General features: G+C 40.9%; 1 protein-coding gene across 1 annotated transcript in view; it reads left to right on the top strand.

Moving 5' to 3' along the window:
• Nucleotides 1-25,462, top strand: part of LOC103806886 (amyloid beta A4 protein-like) — a gene marked incomplete at both ends in the record, with an annotated part of 62,600 nt that overhangs the window by 21,270 nt on the left and 15,868 nt on the right. The window contains one exon of the mRNA XM_009079593.1: nt 8,022-8,151. Within this exon, the coding sequence (XP_009077841.1) occupies nt 8,022-8,151 (130 nt within the window). The remainder of the gene's footprint in view (nt 1-8,021; nt 8,152-25,462) is intronic.

Genomic DNA, 25,462 nt, shown 5'->3' on the forward strand with positions numbered 1-25,462 from the left:
AGGGGTGATGGTTTCTGGGCAGGGGCCTGGCACAGGGAGAGCCATGGAGCTGTGATGGGCAACGTGGACTGTATAAATATGCAAGAGGAGAAGTGAGAGACTGGGGTGTGGTGATTGGGAGATAGCCAGTGTGGCAATGTAGAGTTCATCTCCTGTCAAGCACAACAGCTGTTGTCTGCAGGTTTTGGACTTCTGGGAGTAGCCAAGTTGACCACATATAGTGGTGGGTTTGAGTTGGTCTGTTAAAATCTCTCTAAAGCTTGCGCGGCTTCTGTTCTCCCCTTTGCCTGACAATTCAGTACAGGGGCTATGTCCAGGCCTCTTAACAATTTTTGTGTCTGTGCAGAGGACTGCAGAGCTGACATACCAGAGGTTTACTGGGTTTTATTTATGATAACAGTGGGTGTTGTTTCACCTGGTTAGCCTGCAGGTCTAATCAAGAGTTATAGCTAGAGTAGGTGCATAGAAAACAAAAAAAAATTGTAGCTTGGGCCAGCAGCTACTGAAGAAACAGGCAAAAAAATTACATAAGCTGGTTGAAATTAGAGGGAGCATAAAGGTAGTAAATATCCATAGTTGCATGTAGTAAGTGTGGGCAATTTAATGTTTGATTTTTTTTTTTGTCTTTACTTGTAAATGAAAGCATCCAAGAGATGGTCTTTTCACAAGAGTTTGTGAGGCTTGTGCTCTTTTACTGTGGAGGTTTTTCAGTTTGACATAATTTTAATCTTCAAGTAACACAACTTTGCAGCCGTAAGTTAAAAAAATCAAACATCAAAACCAAACTGAGACAAAAAAAGAAACCCACAAAACCCCCCAACAAACCAGATGAAAGATTCCTGCTTCTCCAGTCCCAATTCGGAGTTTAAATCTTAATCAGTGAAGATTCAACATTACCAAGACCCTCTATAGTAATGTAGAAAAGTTCTTGTAAAAAACAGTAATAAACTCGAATATTTTTGCATGATGAGATAGATAATAACTTTATTCTGCATATAGCTGTCAATTTTCCAGGCACAGTCTGCAAGACTGAGAACAGGACATTTCATTCAGGGTTGATAGTGCTTGTGTCACTGCTGCTCATGTGGCACTACTCCTGCTGCAGCTGATCTGGGGCATGTGGGACTCTGCAGTGTCACTGCTTCCATAGTTGTAGAGTGAAAAGCTTGCAGGGATACTTTGCATGGACACAGAGAAATAATTGTGTTCTTCCTCTGCATGGACATGCCAAATGCTTGGAAATGAGTGCAGCATGTCTGTTTGTTACTGTTCTTCAGTAACACACCACTGCAAAATCCTGGGAAGCAGATACGCTTTAGAAAGGAATAGAAATAGCTTTTGATCCAATTAGAATTCATTAATCTTTAACTGAAGGGCGTATTTCCATAGTTGAAGCATTGTTTAGCTATTGATGCAATTGCTGCCGAAGGATGTTTTCCACAAGGCATTTAAAGACCACAGTCTTCCTAAACACTGGTTATTAAATGAATATATTCTTTTGTGCTTGGAGTAACTGTTTGCAGATTACATAACTGAAGTGTTAAAACCCCCCTTGTTTATCCATTTAAAGCACAGAGGTAAATAGTTACCTGTGTGACATCTGTGATTGTTGTTTATGATTTTAAAAAGTAAATTGTCTGATAATTTCTGTGAACAATTCTCAGTATTAAAGTAACATTGGTATTGCAAGGATAGACTATTCAAAGCACAAAGTTGTGTGGTCTAGTTGGGGCTAGACTTGTCCACAGATCAACTTGTTTGGTTGGGTTTTTTTTTCTTTTTTTGGGGGAAAGCTGTGGGAGCACATCAGGCAAGGAAAGTCTGGATGTAATCAACTCTATCCTAGTTTGAGTTATCATCCCCTTTAAGTAAATCAAAGTATTCAAATGATTCAAGTTACTAAAAGTGCAGCTGCTAAAACCACCATAATTTTTGTTATGACTACATACAGCTGTAATTTCTTCATCTCTTTTATCTGCATGAATGTTCCTTTCTAGCATTTCTGTGGTTAGTTTTGCATTTAGTTTTTAACATAAATACTGTCACTGATTACCTGAGGCAGTGTTCAAGCAGAATTCCAGGTCTTAAACACCTGCCAGAATGGGATGCATTAGCATGAGCTCTTCAGTGGCACGAGGCAGAGAGATGACCATGTGCTTTTGGAGAGACTGAGCAGCCTTTTCTCATCGTGAGAGTAGAGTTGAGCATTACATTTGAATTCAGGCTGGCTTCGAAGTCTTCCTGTGCCAGGTGCTGAAGGTAAAACAAAGATTTAAAAAACAAATGTGTGATCTAATTTAAGTCACGATATCATGAACATGTAGAGCAAACAACTGAAGGTTTAAGGAAAAAGACTAGAAGGAAATGATAATAAGAAAATATGTCCACTTCAGACTGCAGTTAAACTAATGCTTATCTCTGAGTTGGAACAGTCAGAATTCAAACTGATGTGGGATGCAATTTGGAGAAAAACACTGAAGTGTTGAAATGAAAAAATGGCAAGTTTTTGGCAACATACTAATTTTGCACCTTAATTTTAAACTATTTTTTTCTTGCCTTTTGCCAGGTTCTCTGGCATTTCAAACTGCTGATGAAGATGTAGATCAATGCTTTACATTCTTTAAGATACTGGGTTTTTTTCTTTCTTTTTTTTGTCTTAAATTCATGTTGAAGTATAACACTGCCCTGTATTTTGCAAGGGTTGCATGTACATGTGTGTATGTGCAGGTGCATGCATGTATGTGTGTTCCATTTAGGTTTCCATGGATAGAGCATACTCCATTAGGAACTCAGACCATTTATTACCCTGAAGTTGAATCATGTTCATGTCCCTATGATGACATATATGATTCCTATATATGTGGAATATATAGGAAAAGATCCTTAAGTCCAAGTAGAAGTAAGAATAAATCTGTACCAGTAATTCCAATCATATATTTCTAGTACAAGATTTATGTATACTTATTTCTGTTGTTATTCTTGTTTTGTGTAATAAAAACTGAAGATGTAAATTGAAATAGCTTCACTAACCTATTAGTCAGCTAACCCTGAAAACCTTTTAAAATTTTATTTGAAAATATGGTAAAAGAAACAATATTCTGAATGGTCAGAGTTCCTCTAGAAGATGGAGGAATGTATCGAACAATATCAATAGGTGAAATACTAAGCTAATGTCTTTCAGTATCAGAGATGACTGTCTCATGACTATGCTCAAGTATTACTTCAAGATTGCACTGAGATGTGGAGTTCATTTGGTTCTGCTGAGTATGTGTGACTGGGTGGAGAAACTTATGTATATAATCATGTATCAGGGATTGCTTTAAAAAAATATTTATCTCATGGAGCTTTCAGTTGCATATAATGCTGATATTTGAGTGCTGGCAGAGATTGCCCAGAGAGGCTGTGGAGCCTCCATCCCTGGAGATAATCAAAAGCTGTCTGGACACAGCCCTGGGCAGCCAGCCAGGTGGCCCTACTTGAGCAGGGGGTTTGAACCAGATGACCTCAGAGTTCCCTTCCAACCTCAGCCAGTCTGTTCTGTATGATCAGGGCAATCCTCAAAAGGTGTGGATAGCTTGTTCATAGGGCATGTTTCCACATATCATTGCAGTGACTGAGTAGGGGTATCCTTGTTAGGTGGGCACTTCCCATTTTAACAGAGTAGTGGGTGGGCTGCTTGGAGAAGCACTCTAGGGGTCACAGTTGTTAGCTCTCATTAACTACTTGTGTGATTAAATTAAGATGTTCACAAGTTCTGAAGGTGGTAAACTGCAGCCATGCTTGGCCATATGGAATGGCCTATTCCTGAAGTCATGCACTTCGTCTCATCCTTTCTCTTTGACTCTACTCTTCCACTTTATTCAAGTGCTCTTGAGCTACTGCTCTACTGTTGGACCACATTTTCTAGGAAGGGCATTGCCTTGCCTACACCTGTGCCTGGGAACTCATGCTTGCACTGTGCCCTGGGGACCTTGAGTTGGCTGGTAGCTGTCATCCACTGCCCCAGCCAGCCCTGTCTGAAATGCCCTCCCCAACCCACGTCAGTGGCTGGGAGTTGGGAACACACCCTCCCATGCCTGGCTGGGGGGTGGTGGCTGTGGTGGTGGTGGCCTGTCTACTTCTTTACTTTAAGGTTGTCCTCAGATGTTCCTTTTTGGTATTCCCTGATTTGTTTCAAAATAATCTCTGTTTTCCTGTTAGGTAGCACATACTCTGTTAGTTGTATCATCAACACCTTTGTATGTAGACAGGTTCAAATGCCATTTCTTTTATTAAGGACATCTACATTTCAGTCCAGAATGCATGTGTCATCAGAGCTGGTAGTGGTAAACATGAGTTTGGGCAAGATTATATGGAATTCTGGGTAGCCTTGGCTTTTTAGATTTTGGTTCTGCAGTCAGTATATAGGGACACCTGGTAATGAAAAAGGAAGTAAATGAAGGTACAGCTGTAATGCTTGATTGCCAGATATGTTTTCTAGGTTACATTGATCTCAGTTTCTTCCATGGTTTCTTTTAAGATGTATTAAAGAAATTGCTCTACAGCAAGTTAACAATAATGCTGAAAGTTTGGATCTCCTGCAACTTTCTAGTGTTCTGACTCTGTAGAAGGAGCAGTGGCTCATTAGGGACACTATAAATAAATATGTGGCTCATTTTCTGTGCCACTAAGTAGGTCCCATTTCAATTCAGAGCAAATACCTTATGTAAGTCTAGTGAGGGGAACTTTCCTCAGCACATACACTGGCATTAACCTATTGATAATGAAATTCAAAGCCTGTTTACTGTTGTGAAGGGTGGATGGAGCTTTCTGTGAGCTGTCAGAGGAAATTAGGAGTTTAGTAACTGATGTAGAAACAGAAGAAGAAGCTTCTTTGTATTTCTTTGCCCTTGTGTACTTTAGACAAGTACTGTTAACTGCTTAGAATTTGGTCCACTGTACTGTCCAGCAGTTAAAATGGTGGTTTAGGAAAATAGTAAAAATAAATAAATATTATTTTTTCCTTCTCTAATCATATTATTTCAATAAGATTCTACAGTAATTAGTGCACTCTAACTCATTAGAAATTCACCTCAGGAAAGCAACTGAGGGTGTCTTTGTTCTCAGGGATTGCCAGTAGGTTTGTAATCCTATTTTCTATCACTTTTAAACTATGTACATGTTCCTGTGGATGCATAAATAGGTTTTGAGTTTTTTGTCTTATTTTCCTTTTTAAACATTCCAGTCTAACCATTGGGAAAACTTTTTAGATGACTTCATTTAAGGCATTTACTTCCTCTGTTGGTGACAGGTGACACTTAAGCCTGAAGAATGTTAAAATGTCCCCGATGAGAACGTGTCAGTGACACTGTGATATATTGAGCACATGGTTGTGACAGCATGCAGTATTGCATAACAGCAGGCTGCAATTACTCAGATGTGATGTTTGTGGAGGTATGCACTTGGAAGAGTGCAGCATGATAGTGCTCAAGGCAGTGTCCAGAGAATCTTTCAAATCTTTCTCTTGCATCATGCTTGTTAGCTCTTGAGGCAACTATGGTGCCTTGCCGTATATTTACACAGCAGTTAAGGTGTGAAATTTCTCTCTGTGGTGATCTCCTAATCTGTTTTGGCAGTGCTGTGACAGGAGTCAAGAGCATGAGCGTGTGCAAGAGCTTGAGGAAGAAAGAGGAGCTTTCATTGTACCTTGCTGTTTCAGTTCTGAGTTCAGTATTTCAAGTAGGAGGAGCAGCAAGTTGCTCTGGAGCCCCTTTCTGCGAGCAGTGTGAAAATGTGGTCTGTTTGTAATGTGGATGATGACCATCAGCCTTGGTCACCTGCTGACAAGAACAAAGCAGAGCTACAGTCTCCTGAGTGCGGGAAACTTTCACTCTTAAGTTTTCACTTCTGCTCCTGGACTTTCTTGAACTGAGTTGTATCTTGTGCGCTGGGTTAACATCATATTCAGGTTTACATCACCGATTTCTAAATTGCTGAGATCAAAATTCTATCCACTTTAATACTGCAATATACTTCTACACCCATCAGTCTCTGCACACACCTCAGCCATCCATTGTAGTGAGCTGAGGGTGCTGTTGAAGGTGGCAGAAATCTGTGGGACGGCTTCTGTGAAGTGCTTATGCAAAGCAAGAGGTATCTGATATAAAAATTACATTTTGTAGTAGAAGACAAGGTTGATCTTCAATCTCTTTAGCTTAAAGCGCATTGTTAAAGCAGTGTTTCTTTCTGTAGTGGTTTCCTTGGCATTGTTATTGTACCTGCTCTTGTTTTGTGCATTAAGCTGTTGATACAGTTCGATTTTACAATCATAGTAGTCCCTTCCTTTCTCTTAATGATAGTAAGAAGTTATTTCCAATTATTTCCAATCATGCTTTGATTACTTCCTGTTGTTCCCATGCATCTGGACTAGAGCATAGTGATTCAAAGACTACTTATTTCAAATCTGAGAAGGCTATGTTGGTGCTTGAGTAGTGCCTTTTAAAGTTGTAGACTTTTGCTCAGGCTGCAGTGACACATCCTGCTTGCTTCATTTTTCTCTGTTACATTTTGAACCTGGTCAGGGGAGTGCCAGGAGACACTGGCCCTCAGAGTTCAACCCATCTGCTCAAGCATGATGTGACCTTGGGGGTGGTACGTGGTTGAGACAAATGCCTTTTCCTTGAGGCAGGGCTGTCCAGGTTCTTACAGTGGTTTTCCAAGCACTGGTTTTGGACTCTCAGATTTCACTCAATCTCAGCCCAGCTCTCTCTAGATGGGATTATGTTCCTTCTCTACAGAACGTTTTTGGACCATCTCATTACTTCAGACTTGTTCCTATTTGTGTTTTTCTTTTCCACTGGTAGGTATGACTAGACAGTGCCCCTAAATCCTCAGGTCTGACATGCTAAGAAATTGGTAAGGATTGTTTGAGGAAAGGCAAAGGAGAGCTGGTACCTTCTGAGTTTGATGTTAGGGCTGATAGACTGCCAGTTTGAAAAATCAAAAGCGAGCTCTATGGGCTGATAGCAACTGCTGTGGTGCAGTGAGAGTTGGGAGCACGGAGTGAAGCAGCAGAGTCTGAACATTCACACTGAGTGCTCTTGGCAGGCTTTGCTTTGGTTGACACTAGCCTGGTGGTGTGGACTCACCGTTCATTAGGTGTGCTTCAGGAGCACGTGTTCCTGTTAAGCTTTATCTGTAAGGAATATGGTGTGCTAAAGTTAGTTCACAGGGTGAACTGCAGCCTAGTGTGAGGTGATGTGCCTCTGGTGGACTGAAATGTGCATGTGGAAGTTGACTGGGAGATGGGTCTGCGCAGACATCGAGGACTGAGACCCATCCTTGGTGAAAGTGGTCGTATAAGCCATTACTGACAGTAAAATTAGAAAAAGGGGATGGGATAGAGGGAGTGACAGGGATAAAAAGCTGAAGTTGTGGCTTGCCAGTAAATTAGTAAACCGCTTTGCTGCTGGTGTGGTCATGGGTATAGAAGTGTATTGCAGCGTTAAAGTGGATAGAATTTTGATTTCAGCAGTTTAGAAATTGGTGATGTAAACCTGAATATAAGTGATTCAACAGACTTTTAATACTATGCAGACTGCAGTGCTAAAGAACTATGTTTGTTATAATGGTTGAGATAAACATAAAGGCAAATTATTAATTTTATTTGTATGGAGATTATGCTCTATATATGGAGTTGTTGCCGTAGTCTAGACATGGAGGAGAAGGTATTTAGTCATGAAAGACCTGTTTAGCTGATCTTTAGCTTAGTCAAGTATAACTGGCCAAATTATAATTTTGACAGCCAGCTGTTACCACCATAATTACTCTGAGCTGGCAACCTCATGTTCTTACTGATGAACAGACACACCAGCTTTTCAGGTAAGTGCACATAATCATACCATAAGGTAAATACATTACACAGCAGAAGAGAGGAGAAATGAATGTTGTATTGTGATATCCATGTTACAAATGTGTGACAGTATTGCATGATACAGGGTGCATACTTTTGATAACATTTGTATTTTTGCTTTTAACACTAGGTCTACCCTGAATTACAAATCACCAATGTTGTTGAAGCTAACCAGCCAGTTACGATCCAGAACTGGTGCAAGAGGGGATGGAAGCCGTGCAATAGCCACCCACACATTGTGGTTCCCTACAGGTGTTTGGGTGAGTGACTCGCTTCGTCTGTGTTTTCCTGCTCTATTTTTTCAGTCTCTTCGTGAAAAAGGTGGAGAATCTACATAAATATCTTTTATACCTCAGTGTTGTCATCTTTTCTGAAGGGAGTTTTGACCAGTTGTTCAGTCCTTTGAAACTGCATTAGAATCATAGAATCATCAAGGTTGGATGAGACAGCTAAGATCATTAAGTCCCATGATTAACCTGCCACTCCACTGTAAGTTTAAAGTCTAAACCATCTCTTACAGAGCCAGATTCAGATACCTCTTAAACACTTCCAGGGATGCTGACTCCACCACCTCCCTGGGCAACATGACCTTGCTAACAGTGCAAAAGGTTTTCCTAATATCCAATCTCAATTTCCCTTGTCTCAGTTTATGCCTATTCCCCCTAGTCCTCTCATTGCAGACATGGCAGGTAAGTTTAAAGTCTAAACCATCTCTTACAGAGCCAGATTCAGATACCTCTTAAACACTTCCAGGGATGCTGACTCCACCACCTCCCTGGGCAACATGACCTTGCTAACAGTGCAAAAGGTTTTCCTAATATCCAATCTCAATTTCCCTTGTCTCAGTTTATGCCTATTCCCCCTAGTCCTCTCATTGCAGACATGGCAGAAGAGACCATTTCCCACTTCTCTTCTCTATCCTTTCAGGTAGCTGTGGAGAGCAGTGAGGTCACCCCTGAGCCACCTCTTCTCAAGGCTAAACAAACTCAATTCCCTCAACAGTTCCTCATAGGATGTGTTCTAGACTTTTTACGAGCCTTGTTGCCCTTTGCTGGACTCACTCCAGTGCCTCAGTGTCATTTTTAAAGTGAGGGGCCCAAAACTGAACACAGTATTCAAGGTGTGGCTTCTCCAATGCTGAGTACATGGGGTGATAACTTCTGTAGTCCTGCTGGCCACACCATTCTTGATACAGGCCAAGATGCCAGTTTTGTGTGTTTTCCAAACTTCTACATGAGTTGAGTTTGTCAGTTCCACCAAAAGTTTTAAGGCTAAAATGAACATGCACTTCTACCTACCTGTTGCTGAGTTTTCTTTAGTTTCTTACAGTCAGGCTAGAAACATCAGCTTGTAGTGTCGATATATGTGTAGAGCCAGATAAGCAGCTTGTTAGAGGTGAGGCAGAACTGCAGTCTCACCTACCTTCATCATGATCTATTTGATCAGATTCTATGTGAGTGCGCTTGCCTTAATTAGAGATGGAACGGAAGAAGATCAGACTAGTGGAACTATAAAAACTATTTTTTATTATTTATTGTATTGTAATTATAAGCAAAGCTCTGAATTAAGATCAGGGAACTATTATGCTCAGGACTCTCTATCCTTATGTGGATTTGATCAGTGCCCTGGTGAATTTAGAACCTAATTTAAGCTAAAAGACAATGTCATCACAAGAGCAAATGAATATAAATTGGCCATGAATAAATTTAATCTGCAAATTATAAGGAAGTATCTGCAAGTGTAAGGAGCTCCAACAGTCTTCTGGTAAAAGGAGTAAGAAGTCTAATCATCTAGAAGGAAGTTCATAAATTTGTGAACAGGATTATATGCAGTTCCTTGTATGAGTGAGGATCTGAATTTGAACTTTTATGGTGTCTGTCCTGTCTCTGTGCTTTTAAATTATAAGTTACTGTGAGTTGTATGACTGCTATCTTAGATAGCAAGGTAGGCTTTGTAGGCAAAAAATTTAAGATGTTTAACCACCTCATGCCCATTAACCCTTAGCTCCTATTTTCTATTTTAAAATCACCCCATATGCTATTTATTATCTGATTTTATTATTATTGTGGCTTATGCAGTCATGTATGCTAGAGTTTGTGTTTGTTATCCTTCTCCAATGCTGACATTCATCTTTTGACCCTGACTGGAATAAACCTTAGATACTGATGTTCCCAAGGATTTACTTGGGTGGCCACATAATTACCTTTTCTGGAGGAAAAATGGTGACTGTGGCCATTATCTGTAATTTCTCCATCAACCAGCCCTCTGCTTGTTGTGTATGGTTAATGTTGAACTTTCTTGCATGTGATAAAAGCACAGAAGAGAAGGAGGATGGAGGAGTGGGTCATTTTCCCACATGTGAGTCTGGGAGTATAGCCCATTGTGAGAAGTCAGGCTGGCTGAGTACACAGCTACAGGGTGTTTATCTGTTGTTTGCAGCTCCTGTTGTCCTCTCCTATTGGATCACTGCCTTCAGAGCTGATCATGTGACAGACAGATTCTCTGAAAAGAGCAAAAGTTTTGAAAGGAAAAAAGTGTTATTTGGGATTTTTTAGAAAAAGGAGATTGTTCATATATTTTTTCCTTTGGACAATTACCCTTTTAAGTTATTACTTTTATTTTTCTGTAGTCTAAAAGTTGTGGTCAAGTACCTTGAATACTCTTTGCTGCCTTGTATGTCAAGGGGGTAGGCTGGAGGCAGGGAGTTGATTTGAATTCATTTTATCAGTGTCTCATGGCTTTAGCAGAGTATTTCTTTTCATGGTTTTATCCAATATCATGTTGGCTTGTTGGGGATTCTTTTTTGTAAGTAATCTTGTAGCCTGCACTAACAGCTCAGTATGGTGAGGATGCTGACTTTATAAATTATCACCATAAGCAGTACTATGTCTGTCTTGGAATACTTTTTCCTGAATCATATTTTTTGGCAGAGCTGAGGAGTCTAGAGAGCTTTTTGATGTCTTTCTCCCCTCCTCATACTTAACTGTTAAAAGATAATTTTTTTATAAGTTGCATCTTGCCTATTAACTCTGCATGTGCCTCAGCTATTCTTGGTATGGTAGCTCCTAGTGGGCAATTTCAGAAGTTGTGCATTGGCAGGGCCCATTCCTTGGTAATTTTAGTGCATATAGACCCTTGCTGTAGACCACTGTTAAATCCATTTGGCAAGAACTAAGATGCCAAAAGAATGTTTGACAGTGGACAGCTGATTGCAGGGTTGAGTCTTAATTTTACTTTGCTGTGAGGATCACTTCGAGTATCTTGAGTCAGCTCTATAGTTTCTTCCATCTTGACATTTATTTTTCAGAGTTGAAAAACAGTGAGTGACAGAAATCTGGCTGCTTTCAGGCCAGAGCATCTTCACAGTCCATTTGCATCACAGTTTTCAGTCGAGGCTTTCTGAGACGTGTAGAGAGCATATCACTACAGCCGTTGGCTGCTTCAGGAGATTTTTCTTTGACACTTGTGCATGACAGTAGTTAGAGCAGTTATTTATAGCAGTATACTTTAGTAACATTGATCAGATTTACTAGATTATATCGCTTCATATTTTCTTAAGAGGATGCAACTAAAGCATAAAAGCAATAATTTAAGGCAAAATGAAAGCCCCTCATTTGAGTCAACCATGTGTCTTTGCAGTGACCACATAAATGTGCCCCCTAAAAATGTTCTCATTGAATCCAAAGAGCATCAGTACTGGTTTAATGTAATTTTAAGATACAGTTTTGTGCCTATGTGCAGGGCTTTGTAGTATTCTTAAACCTGCAAGCCTTGAGTAAATGTTCTTGTGCAAGAACTCTGATGTACCAATATCTTCATTGTACACTTCCAGGAGCACAGGGAATTACTGTATACTTTCAGTGTGTTGAAGGCAGGAAACTTCTCATGAAAAGAAAATTGTAGAGTGAATTTTAGCTACCTTTCTGAAAACACCAAGGGCATTTGCCTTAATACTCTTTTATTTTTATCTTCAAACAACATCTTCCAGTGTGTGCTTATTATGGCTCCAAGCTCTACAGCCACTTTATGGCAAAAATAGAAATCTAGGTGGATATTTAGGTCTCCTGGATGTGGTGTCAGACTGCTGTCTTCAAGGGAAAAAAATGTGGGGTTTGAGGTTTGGTGTATTTTTTTTTTTTTTTTTTTTTTTTTTTTTTTTTTTTTTTTTGTTTTTTTTTTTTTGTTTTGGTTCTTTTAGTAATACAAAGCTCAGAGTTATATTATACAATTTGAGTGAGGAATGTGCTGCTTGACATAGAGCCGTGAATGTGTTTGTGTGCTCAGGCAAAGATGAGGAGCCATGAGATGAGCTAGTGGAAGAGTGATGATCTACAGCTCTTCCTTTGCATGATGTGAGCTGTTTGTGCTGGTATTCTCACACCTGCAGCATACAAAAACCAGGTACTTTTAAGACTGAGCCCTGCAACATGGTGACAGTAAGCTTACTGTGTGGCACAGCTGCAAGATTGTATCAGACAATGTCAAGAAGTCCATGATTTCCACTTAGTTTTATGGAAACTGTTCTTGGGAAAACATCGTGGCCACAAATCTGGCCTAGTAAATGTTGGTGAGAGATCCACCAGTGGCTGCAGCAGGAGGGCAGGATTTCTGCCTGTGTTGGGGCAGTGTGGGCAATATGTAGTTCTGGTTTGACCTGTCTTCTCTCTTTGCTGCTTGCCTGAGCAAAAGCAGCTGGTGAATTTGCGAAGTGTGTGTGGTGAAATGAGCCAATTCACTCCATGGTCCTTGCTGGTGGTGGGAGCAGACATCCTTGTCCCAGTGCCGTGATTCTTTGAATACCTTGGATAAATGTGTGGCTATGCTTTTCTGTATAGATGGCATTTCATTTTCTGGTGGTGAAATACACCCCCAGCCTGGCTGCTTCTTGTGCACCATAGCCCTGGAGAGAGGGGGGAAGCTCTGTTACATAGATGTTCTGTGGGCATGACAGACAAGCTATGGCAAGATGGGGTAAAGGGAATTACCAGGGCATCGATTAACTGCACTATGTAAAGTGCTTGCTTGCATGCTCATGTGTGACTCTGCCTTATTAACCTGTTAATGTGTGCTGCTAAGCACTGCATTCAGTGTTTGCAGGATCCAGATGTATTGGAATCCCATTATGTATATCGCCTCTGTCAATCAAAACTTGATTACTTGCAGTCATTTGTTCATAAACAAGTGGATTAGGTTAAATGACAAGTATATTTTGCTGTTTGGTTATGTAGTGAAAAGCTGGATTCTGTTCCTGGTTTTAACAAAAAAATCTTTGAAAATATTTATTGACTTGTCATGCTCTTATTACTCTAACAGCTTGTAAAGTTATCCACTTGTTGATGTCAGAAGAAGAGACACGTTCAAGTTTTGATATGCATGCCTAGCCAATTATACCAAAGAAAACATCAAGGTTATGCCTGGAATGAATCATCTAACTGGAGATATATGTAATTGGCAGTTCTTCTGGTTCTTCTAGTAACTTAGTTGCAGTTTTAATGTTGGAATTTTTTCACACAAGCATGTGAAGTGCCTGTTTACTTCTGATGCATGGCAGAACTTGGTATTTTTTTCCCCCCCTGCTCACTGTCTAGTGCACTTATTTCTGATTGCAGTGGCAGAACTTCTCTTCTGGACACTTTGGAAGCACTTTACACTGGCTTTTCCATGCAGTGCATAATCAACAGAATGACATTAAATAATTGTCCTGGAGTTTTTCTGTCCCTGTTGTTTTAGCTATCCGCCTCCAGCTTGCCTCGGTCTCTGCCAGCCGTGTGAGTTATGCAGACAAGCCTCACATCGCACTCTTTCTAAAATAAAAAAATTCTCTTAGTTTCAGCCTACACAACTACATCATGTCTAGTTTTTCTGACAGAGCTAGCTGGCAGGAAGGAGAGGATCTCCAAAAATAGTGACAATTTGAATTTCTTAGTGGAGAGACCATAGGTAGAGAATTCGTAGGCGCAACAAATGGCGTAACTGTTAATTGGGGAAAATAACTCATCTCTCTCTCTTTGCTCCCTCACAGACAGTTATTCCTGCCTGCTAGTGGTATTTTTGGTAGAGTGCTGGCAGGTAGATGAGAAGGCCCTGGCTGATGAGATGAAAAAACTAGCCACAATTTTTTTGGTGAAACTGCAAGCACTGCAGGCACAATGACGTGTCCTAACACACTGGCTTCCTTCCACTGCAGCAGGGCCTTGGCAGGTGCTCACTAGCCAGGTCCTTGCTTAGGTCCAAACCCGTGCTAGGTTGTATGTCAACAGCTCTTCAGGGTTGTGCTGGCAGTCAGTTTTCTCCTGTTCCTGTGTCCTCATGGCTGAGCTAGTTGCTACAAGCTTTTATGGCCTCAGTTCTTAAAGTGTGTTCTTAAATGTGCTTCTCTGCAGTGGTGTAATTAAGAGCATGCCCTGACATGCTTCAGTGAATAGAAATGGTTTTCTGTTACACCTGAACTCATTCTGGCCTTGATTTTGTGTTCAGCTTTGGTAATAGAGAAGGAGGTGGCTGTTAAGCATCAGTTGGGTTACTGATTGTTCTTACAAACAATAATGAGTTTATCTTTTTATTGTAATTTTAAGAAGCTCTGTTGCCTCATTGTTTACAGCTGTGTCTTTTCAAGTATTTTCTTCACAATCCAGTACTGTATAAACCATTAAAGTGGCCTTTGGCATGTTTCAGGGGACAAAATATCAGCAGCTGGAGGTAGGGAGTGGGCAGAGAAATCCTGAATGAGTTCACCCACCAGTAGCACAAAAAACTTCCTCAGGCAGTCACAGCTCTGTTTCTGGAGGCTTCCACCTCCTCACTCGAGCCAAAAATTGGTTCAGCTGTTGGTTTAGCCAAATCCTAGCTGAAGGCATAGAAACCCCAAAGTGAAAAGATGGAGCAAAATTAGCAGTCTCCTGATGTCCAGAATGTACCTTTATATATGACTAAGAATAAATAGAACACATCTTATTTTTGTGTAATAAGACCAGAAGAAGAATTAAATCTAAACTTGTGTATTTCTGTACATTCTTAGGGTGTACATATGTTTTACTTGTTTGGTGACTGCAGTAGGATTTTAACGAGAAAAGGGTTTGTAGAACAGGTCACAGTACAAACATTTTGAGATCTTGAACATCGCAATTCTGCAGATCTACTCCTGAAGCAGTAAAATAATTTCTTACAGGTAGGGATTGGAAAGGATGTGTGTCTTTGTCTCTTTCCAATGGACAGAGGAAACCAGAACAGGTAGTGTATACACTTCAGAAACAGCTCACAGGAACTGGTCTTCTTCATAGCTGTCTAAAGACAGCATTATACGCTGTAGTAAATACTGTTTCTGTTAATTCTTGTTTTAGTGTTTAGGAGCTCATGCTAGATACATTCTATTCCTGGAGTAGGACTACATGTTGCCAAAAGATTTGATGCAGTTGTTAAATGCAGAGCAAGTTAGTGGTGGAAATGACTGGATGTTTCTAGAAGGTGCTAGGGAATATCCTGGAAATGCATGTCAGTAAGCCTGTTTGGTCGAAGAGATGCTTATTTCAAGTGCTGAACACCTAGGAGTATTGGACTTGTCAGTGAGTGTGATACTGACCAACAGACTCTTTCAGGTTTTTTCAAAGGAATAGGTAAGCAAATGGATAGTGTGTCTCCTTTGATTTTTCAAAAGAAATTTAACAAGGCCCATTACCAGAAGCTATTAAAGAATTTAATCTACTGTGGAATAGAAGAGAATACTCTTATGTGACTAAAGATAAAAAGAGGCAGGAGTTAATGGTCCATCCTCAAGGTGGAGAAAGGTCACCAATAGATCTCAAGGGATCAGTTCTTGTGCCAGTGACATTCAAATTGTGTGTGGTTTGGAAAAGCAGGTAAATTGTGAGGTGACTCATTTGCTGAAGACACTAAGTTATTCAAGGTAGAATTGATAAAGGCAAATCATGAAGAATTTCAGATGAGTCTTTGATATTGATTGACTGGATGTAAAATGGCAGGCAAAAATTGGTGTAGTAAAGGCAATGTTCATGGGAGAAGCATAAAACACATTTATCTTAGTGTATATGGTGATACTGTGAGTAGCCTCTAACTTCTCAGGATTAAGGTCTTAGATATTAATAGCTCTCTGAAAGCATAGGTTCATTGGTGCCAAAAAACCCTCAATCGGTGTTAAGGATTATTAGGAAAGGAATGGAGAACAACACATAGAACTTAACTTCACCACTGTGTCAGTTACGGACTTAGCGTATTTATGAACACTGTGTGCAGTTCTGGTCTTCCTCATAAAGAAGTACATAGTAGAAACTGAAGAGTTAAGAATAATGGTGAGTGCTTTGAAGTATGACATGGCTCCCATAGAAGAAATGACACAGTGGCTTAAATCTTTCCAGCATAGAAGGAAAGATGGTTGGAGGCTATGACAGTGCTTTGTGAAGTCATGAGTAGCTTGGAGAGGGTGGATGAGGAATGGTTATTCACCTTGTATCTCATGAGGAGACCTTGGATTATCAACTAAGACTTGCAGGCTTTGGGTTTCAAGCAAATAGAAGTCATTGCATTGTTGTGTATTCTGTTGCACAGTGTGTATATGAACTCCTCATCCATCTGCCACGATGTCTTTTGGATGCTGAAAGCCTACAAAGTTTCAAAACCTAACAGCCCACTCATCAGGTGTTTGGGATCTTAGTTTTGTGTCTGCAGACATTGTGGTGAAACACTGTTGTGGGAAACTACTGCTGCATACTCTTAAAATGTACACCTTGTTCCCTTTTTTGATGTTGTGTTGTAGGTACCTGCTGTTGACCACTTGAGCTAAAATATTTTGTGGACTGAGATAGGCATTCTCATGGTTATGTGGGATTGCCTTATCAAAGACTTCTTGTCATCAGACTAGTTAGTCCTTTCCCCTTTAACCTGCTGCTCTCCTGCTTTTCTGTATCTCTGAGGGCTGCTGCCCCTGTCCCGCTCTTCTTACCAAGTCTCTCCCTCACTCCCAGTTTTCCAGCCTTACTCTCGTTTGGCTCAGCGGATTCTACTTTCTTGTCCATCACCATTCTGCTTAAGTCTCCTTGCCCCCAACACTTGATATTTCTTCACCTCTTCTTTCCTTCTGAGCAATCCTGTTCCTACCTTGGCATATATCTCTTCCTCTCTGCATGTCCTCTTTTCTCTCAGCATTTGATATCCAAGCCAGTTTTGCTTTTGTCCACTTTCCAGCTCTTCATCAGCTGTGCCATGCATCTTCTGTCATCTCATTTCACATCTCACTTGGTGCTACCTGAATCAGGCAGCTAGAGACCCTGCGATCCTTCCTGAGAGTATGATCTAGCATGATGGCAAGAGAGCACTGTTCTAGTTTCGGCTGGGACAGAGTTAATTTTCTTCCCAGTAGCTGGCTCTGTGCTGTGTTTGGGATTTAGGGTGAGGATAATGTTGGTAACACACTGATGGTTTAGTTGTTGCTGAGGAGTGCTTACAGTAAGTCAAGGACTTTTCAGGTTCTCACCCCACCAGTGACGAGGCTGGGAGTGCACAAGAAACAAGGAGGAGACACAGCCAGGACAACTGACCCCTGTTGACCATGCCATATTATGTCATGCTCAGTATATAAACCAGGGGAAAACTGTCCAGGGCCACTGCGTGGCAGCTGACTGGGCACAGGTCGGTGGGTGGTGAGCAATTGCAATGTGCAGCACTTGTTTTGGATATTATTTGCTTATTTGGATATCATAGAATCATAGAATTTAAGGGTTGGAATGGACCTTACAGATCGTCTAGCACCAGCCCCCCCTGTCATGGGCAGGGACACCTCCTCACTAGATCAGGTTGCACAAGGCCTCGTCCAGCCTGGTCTTGAACACCTCCAGGGTCAGGGCAGCCACCACGTTCCTGGGCAACCTGTTCCAATGTCTCACCACCCTTATAGCAAAAAACATTTTTCTAATATCTAACCTAAACTTCCCCTCTTTCAGTTTGAATCCACTACTCCTTATCCTATCATTGCAGTTCCTAACAATGAGTTCCTCTCTGGCGCCTTTGTAGGCCCTTCAGATATTGAAAAGTTGCTATGAGGTCTCCATGCAGTCGTCTTTACTCCAGGCTGAACAGCCCCAGCTTCCTCAGCCTGCTCCAGTCCCCTTATCAACTTTGTGGCCCTCCCTGTCTTTCTTATGTTGAAGGCACCAGAGCTCCATGTAGTATTCCAGGTGGCGTCTCATTAGAGCAGAGTGGAGGGGAAGAATCACCTCTTTCGACCTGCTGCCCACACTCCTTTTGATGCAGCCCGGGATTTGCTTTCTGGGCTGCGAGCAAACACTGCAGCTCATGGTGAGCTTCTCACCCACTGTCACTCCCAAGTCTTTTTCCTCACTGCTGGTTTCAATTACTTCCCCACCCAACCTGTAGGTGTGCCTGGGATTGCCACTGCCCAAATGTAGGACCTTGCGCTTCATTTGGTTGAACTTCATGAGGTTTGCAGTGTCCCACCTCACAAGCCTGTCAAGGTCCCTCTGGATGGCACATCCCTTCCCTCCAGCATGTCAACTGCCCCACACAGCTTGTTGTCAGTGAACTTGCTGAGGGTGCACTCAGTCCCACTGTCCATGTCACTGACAGATGTTGAACGATATCGGCCCCAGCACTGACCCCTGAGGGACACCACTCCTGTGTAGCAAGTCCAATGTTAAAACAATAAAACAGGGAGACTTGGAATAATAATGCTTTGAGCTCTGAAATATAAAGAAGAAAAAGCCATGGTGCTGGACAAAACTTTGGGAAAGAGCCTCTTGGTTATGAGGGGTGCTATTGAAACTGCTTTTCCAAAGTCATGTGAAACAATGGATTGGGCCTGTGACATGCTTTTAAAATAATTGTTCCACTGGACTGTTGCTTTGTGCAGAAGCCAGTGGGTGAATTCTTTGGAAACACTGGATATGGTTCCTGCATTTTTTTATCATTGTGTTTGTCTATTAAGTGCCTCTGGAGTCCCCTTGGGTCTGGGAACAGCTCAACCACCTCTTACTGCATGAAACTCAAATTAGCAACACTTCCGGAGTATCAGTGACCTCTGGACAAACACTGCTATTGTGTACTTGAGTTGTATGTTATGTCCATGTTGGGTTTTTTATTTTTTTCAGCAGTTTTTGCTGTTAATATGACCCGTGCAATTTAGAGGTAGTCTTGCATTTAAGCTCTATCACTTTAAGTTCTTAAGTGGTTTCTAGATTTGGTATTTTTTTATTGTCACAGTACTTTCACCAAGACATCAGAATTGCTTTTCAGGAAAAATGTGTTTAAGTAGCACAGTAAAATGATTCTTAACTTGTTACCCATAGCAACAAAATTAGAAATATCTATATCTATATCTATATCTATCTATCTATCTATCTATATCTATATATATATATATTAGGTTTTTATTGTCAAAAAAATGAAATGGTCCTCATATTTGTCTGGTTAATTTAGGCAGGCAAAAACCTGTGTTTAATGATTTAAGTGGCTTTCTGTGAAAGGTATTTTGTCTTTGAGAGACTTTGGACATTTGTTTATAAATATGCTTTTACATTCTCATCCTTAGTGGATAGCCTGGCTTTTGGGGAAGGCTTGTGTCAGAGAGCCCATCTGTGACCTTGCAAAAGTGTTTGCAAAATGACTTTCAGTAAGTGTAGGAAAGAGCTTGCTTAATTTTCCATCAAGTATTTCTCAGTTAGGGCACATTGCCCTTCAGGCAAAGATAAAGCTAGTGCTTAGGATGTAACAGCACAGGACCTCAGCATTTATCTGCCTTCGAAGCATAAATTGTCCATAACTGGCAGGGGGAGGCATGGCAGCAATACAGGGCTCTGCTCCAAGTGCTGGAAGTCACTTAGGTCTGGCACAGATTTATTCATCAGACCTCATCACTCAAAACCTCAGGAGGAAGGAGAGATATGGCCTCACCGTTGGCCAGGCCCAGACCCAGCAGCATTCCCATGAAATGGCAAGCTGGGATTCAGGGGCTGTGGGGCTGTGTCCACAGAGTTGTGCTGGGACAACACCAGCCACCCGACCACTGGATGGATCTCTGCGCTGAGTGTGTCCCTGGGGGAATAGTTACAGTGCTTCATGCTTGTGTAAACATCTGTGCAAGATGGACATGCTGACATTTGAAGGTCAAACATGCTTCAACACTTCCCTTCCCTTACCCACAAGCACAAGCATCTTTGTCATTCAATCAGAAATTCCCTTTTGGTTCTTCTCTCTTGCACATGAAAGCTTATACTCGTTGATGCTAAGCATGGCTGTGCAGCAGCAGACATTTTGTGTTAAAATGTGAAGGTTTGTTTGCTTGCAGAAAATTTCTGCCATGGAAAATACAAGTTGAGAATGGTTATATGCAATTTGTAAAAACCAAGCATCCGCTAACCACCTGGGAGCTCAGGTTTTGATGAGTCCGCAGAGTTAGTAAATTCTCTTTGAAACTGGAAAAGCAAGCAATTTTTGGTGTGCTTGTCATGGGATGAGTGGCATCAGAAACCCAAGAACTTTCTCATGCAGTTGCATTTGGTGTGTTGGTTTGTTGTTTTTAACAGAGCTCTTTCAAATTCTGTCAATTCATACTTTTGATAATTTTTGTAGTGGTGATTTGTTTGGGGTTGTTGTTGTTTGTTTGGGTTTTGTTTGGGGTTTTAAGTTTACTTCTCTTGAAGCTCCTATACGTTGACATGGTTTGTCAACAGCACTGAGAGCTGAGTAGACCACAGGTAGCAGCCCTCCATCTTCCAAAAGAAGTGGAGCAGTAGTGTATTTTTTAAGGAACCAGTTTGATTGTGTGTAAGGCTTGTGTGCTTGGGGAGCTGTGTGGAGGTCAGGGAAGGGGGTAAGTGGTTGGGATGGGAGTGGGTGGTCTGAGGGGCCACCAGCTTGACCCCAGGAAGCTAGGAAGCTGCTGGTGGGCAGGTATTCTGTCTCCTACAGTGTGATCTCTTGTTTCTCTCCTGCCACCACCATCTACCTGCTAGTCTTAGCCTATTAGCAGAGGAGGTATCACAGGTTTCTGTAGGTTACTCATTGCTGTTGTTATAGGAACTGTAAATTTCCTATAAGGGAACTGTGGTACCCAGAGGTGGGAATGCACTGGCATTCACTTGTCAAAGTAAGCATCTGATGGGAATGTCTGGGTAGTTTTGTTTAATCATCTGCTTGCATTTATTTATTCATTCTCCATGAGGCAACTTGAAATGGCTTATTTGAAAGGGATTATACTCTGTTCTTCTCCAATTCTGCCTTCATCAGGTTAAAAGTGAAGAAAATGCCAGTGTAGGAGAGTCACATAGTGATAGAAGGGGAAAATCTGGTTCTGCAAAGCAGTTGTGTGTGGCCAGTTTGCTTTAAATTTCTTAGACTTGACCTATTTATACATAGATAATACCAGCATGATACTTAATCATGTCCACAGCCTCCTTGTTAACAAAATAAAACTAATAGCTTTAATTCTTAATTAGCCTGAAGAGTTGCTGCTGATTTACTGATTGCAGTCTTTCCTCATGAACGATTTCATCTGTTTTAGTGTATATATGAGCAGTTCAGCATTTTGTTTTTGCTGTGGATTTAAACTTTATTCTGATATTTTGAAGTTTCTAACTGACCTCCAGGTTGAGAAGTAATAGTTTTTTAGTATGTTCAGAACCATATGGACACTTTCTTAATGATCACAAAGTGAACTTCAAGTGGAATTTTTTCCAGTTAAAATTGTCAACCTGAAGCTAATACAAGTCTTTCAGTTTTAGTAGAACATATGAGTGTGCTTCAAAAAATAGAAACAACTTTAATAAAAACCTTTTTTCTTGATCTCCTGAATTTTTGTTGTTGTTTTCCACCCAGGAGTTTTTTGCATGTGCCTAAAAAATGCAGAAGTGATAGGTAAGAGTTGTATCTTAGTTTTCTACTAAAACTGCTGTACTTAACTTGGCAATAAAAAATGCTTCACAATTGTTCAGTTTGAAATACTGAAAGATGGCAAAAAGCTGTAGTGGGGTAAGGAGTGAAGATCATGATTCTTGGAAGTTATTTACTTTCTGCATTACTGTGTTTGATCTTTAACTCCCAGTGGCTTTGTCAGTGAGTTCTTGATGTGTAAAATATTTAAAGTACTCCTTTTTTTTTCCCATTAGATCATTGCAACTAGGTCAACAGAAAATTGAATCATAACCACTTGATATCAAAGTTAATTTTGGTAACACAAAATAATTTTGGCTCTGTGGTAATACCAGCTTCTATTTCTCTATTTTTCTTTCCAGAAGGTACTCGGGTGAATACATAAGCAGTGTCTGCTTCTTAGGAAGCCTGATGCTCCATGCTTTGAAGGAGGCTGGATTTTATATTAGCTTTTCCCTTAGCTATTCTTCATTGAGTTGGTCTTACATATGATGTGTTTTTATACATTTTTATTATGATTTAACCTAGGATGCTGTTTCTGAACATCTGTTATTTTGTCAAGTCATTCCCCTTGTCAACATTCTTAATCTGTCAGAAGATTATTGACTATTCATGATCAGTTCCTGTGACTACAGCTGTCTGGAACCAGTCCACCCAACAGAGATTGCAGACCCTTTGGGAAAAGGACTAGCTTACCATTTTTATGACACATTACACAGGACCACCCAGCCCTAGAATCAGAGATTATCCTGAGTTGGAAGGAACCCACAAAGATCAAGTCCAGCTTCTGGCCCTGAACAGGACATCCCCAAGAGTCTCACCATGTGCCTGAGAGCATTGTCCAAACACTTTTTGAACTCTGGCGGATTTGGTATGTGACCACAGCCCTAGGGAACCTGTTCCAGGCCCCATCAACTGTCTGGGTGAAGAACCTTTTCCTAATATCGAACCTAAACCTCTGACATAGCCTCCTATGACTGGAATGTCTGTATTTCACAGTGCAGATGAGAAATGATCAACAGCATGCACAGGAGCCTATGGCTGGAGCTGTTTCCTTTTACCTGTTTTCTGGGATTTGTTTATTCAATCTGAACAAAATATTTTGTAGGCAAACTCCTTTCCTTTGCATACTGTGGTCATCTTATGTGTGAGATTATCTTTTTGGATAACAGTGTTCAGGAATATTTGCCTTTTACAGTGAAATCCCTTATAAGATCTGTAGTTGACCTCAAATTCCCTGTGTCCCAGCCAATTTTTGTCTCTTCTGTTTTATAACCTGGCTAAGTTTGAATTATGTCCTTTTTTTCTAATCTGGGAAGCATTGAAGTCTTTCAAGCAGAGTTTCCCTCTGATGGTGCCTGCACTGTTGTAGGGTGGCCAGTAGCCATCTGTGAACACTTTGCTAGAACAGAGTTGGAGGATGCATTCAGAGGTTGATGGATTTGGGGTTGTCTTTCTGCTGCCTGTCCTCCAGCCTTCCTCTTGCAGCTCAGCCCAGCTCATCTCAGTCAGCAGTGATTAGTTGGGAAACAGTAAATGTGAGCTGTGCTGTTGAAATAAATAATCCTCAAATTGCCTTTCAGCAGTGGGTGTCTCAAAACCCAGGGGTCTCATCTTGCTGATTGTATGGTCACAGGTGTGGTAATGCTGGCAGGAGAACAGGCTGGGGGTGCAGCTGAGGAAGAGGAGAGTATTGAACAAACCTTTTCTGAGAGAAACATTGACCTGGGTTGGCCTAAGCCAATCTAAAATTACATTTACAGTATTCACAATTTATTGAAAATGCAAGCTCCCATGCTCTTTATTGAAAATGCAAGCTCCCATGCTCATTAGTGATGCATGAAATACTTGGATACCTAGAGTGTTGTTTTTTTCTAGTTCTCTTGGGTTTTATGCTAGTAAATACTGGGTTGACTTTGAAAATAGAAAATCTGGCATGTGTAAATCACTATCACTCTTGTATTGCTGTAGAGCACTGAAGTGATAAATCTTCCATGTTTCTTTTCCTGTTTTAAGATTTTGGGAAAAAAAAAAAAAAGAGTCAAATTTCAATGTAGTTACAGCGTGAACTTCCTTTCCACATGCCCTCTTGCTCCATTCTGCAAATAATAAACACTTTGATGTCAGTTGTTCTCAGTGTGGGAAACAATGTTATCAGATTGAAATCTGATTGAATCTTTATCTAGCATTTTTTTTTCTGTAGCCTATCCAGAACCTTTTTAGTACTTCATTTGTTCTCCTTTATTAATGAACAGTGATACCCCAACTTATTTTGGCTGATCATAAAGGAGTAATACTGAAGTCTCATGCACATTTCCTTTTTGTGAAACTCTGAAATGATTGGCAGCTGTAAGGCTTTGTTTCAATTTTCAGTTTTGTAACTGCCTGCAATTTACAAACTGTCTCCTATGGTATTTGAAGAGTAACTTCTAAGTTCTAATAAGAGAGAAAGGTGTAATTTCAAGTTAAACTAATGTCATTTTTATTATATGTGACCCCCTGTACAATTACTGTTACCTTGTCGGTTACAACAGAACCTGTTTACAGCAGGATTTTGTACCTTATCAGAGGTAAAGCTCTTAAGTGTTCTCTAAAGCAGCATGTGCTGTGGTGAGGCCAGCTGGTTTAGTTAAGGACATTGGAGAGGTGGGAGGATGCCTTTCAGAGCCTCCAGAGTGGTTTGAGGTGCTACCTCTTTCTGTCTGTCCCCCTCCCTTCTTCCTGCAATACAGGTTATAAGGAATGTCTCTCTGAGGTTGCTCACTGTCCAGAAATCCTCTTCTTGTCAACTACATGTCCATGGGAGAAAGTCTGAGCGGTGTCTTCATGGTATTGTGGCCTGTGTGCCACACTAGAAGATATGGGCTGACTCCTCTTAGAAGTTGGGTATCAGTAGATGATCAGTAGAATTCCCCTTTCTTCCTGCTCCCCCTCTCTCTGCTATAGAATTTCCCATCATTTTCTCTCAAGATTTCTTTTAATCACATGACAAGTGTATCTGAGGATGAAATGAGGTAATGAAATTTCACCTTTGGGGAAAACCGGCTCAAGAACTCATTGATTGGGCTTCTCATTTGGCAAAAGGGGTTTTTTCTTCTATTTTTTGTAAAGTACTGCTAGAAGGAAAGTACTTGTTTTGCTGAATTGGAACATCAGCTCACTTGACCCTTTTATTTGACATGGAAGGTTCAGATTTCTTTCTAAGCAAGAAGGGCTGTGCTGCAATAAGTGCTTGGGCACCTTTCCTGCACCAGCAGACCCCTCTGAGAGGGGCCCACCTTTAACCTCTTTTGGCAGCCATGGTCTGAAGCCTTGGTTAGACAGCAGAGTTCAGGTGATACCTCTAAGAAGAAAAGAGGTTTTTAACCATGATGGCCTGTACAAAATTCTTATCTGAAAAATTAAATCCTGTTTAGGTGAGATTTTTATGGTTGGTGCTTTGACTTCAAAAGCAAGCAAGGATACTTTTGCTCTTCTCTTTGATTAGTCCTCGCCTGAGTATGTTATGAGTTTGACAAGGTGTCTCCTCTGCTGGACTTCAGAGAGGAGCATTGAGAGGTGGGATTGGCTTCTGGGCAGTTAGGGCAGAGGCATTTGGGAGAAGAGGCAGCATCACCAACAGATGTTGCAGTGGTGCACTTTTTTTTGGTCTTCTCCCCAATTTTGGTTGCCAGC

The sequence above is a fragment of the Acanthisitta chloris genome, unplaced genomic scaffold, assembly GCF_000695815.1.
Source record: "Acanthisitta chloris isolate BGI_N310 unplaced genomic scaffold, ASM69581v1 scaffold478, whole genome shotgun sequence".
NCBI lineage: Eukaryota > Metazoa > Chordata > Aves > Passeriformes > Acanthisittidae > Acanthisitta > Acanthisitta chloris.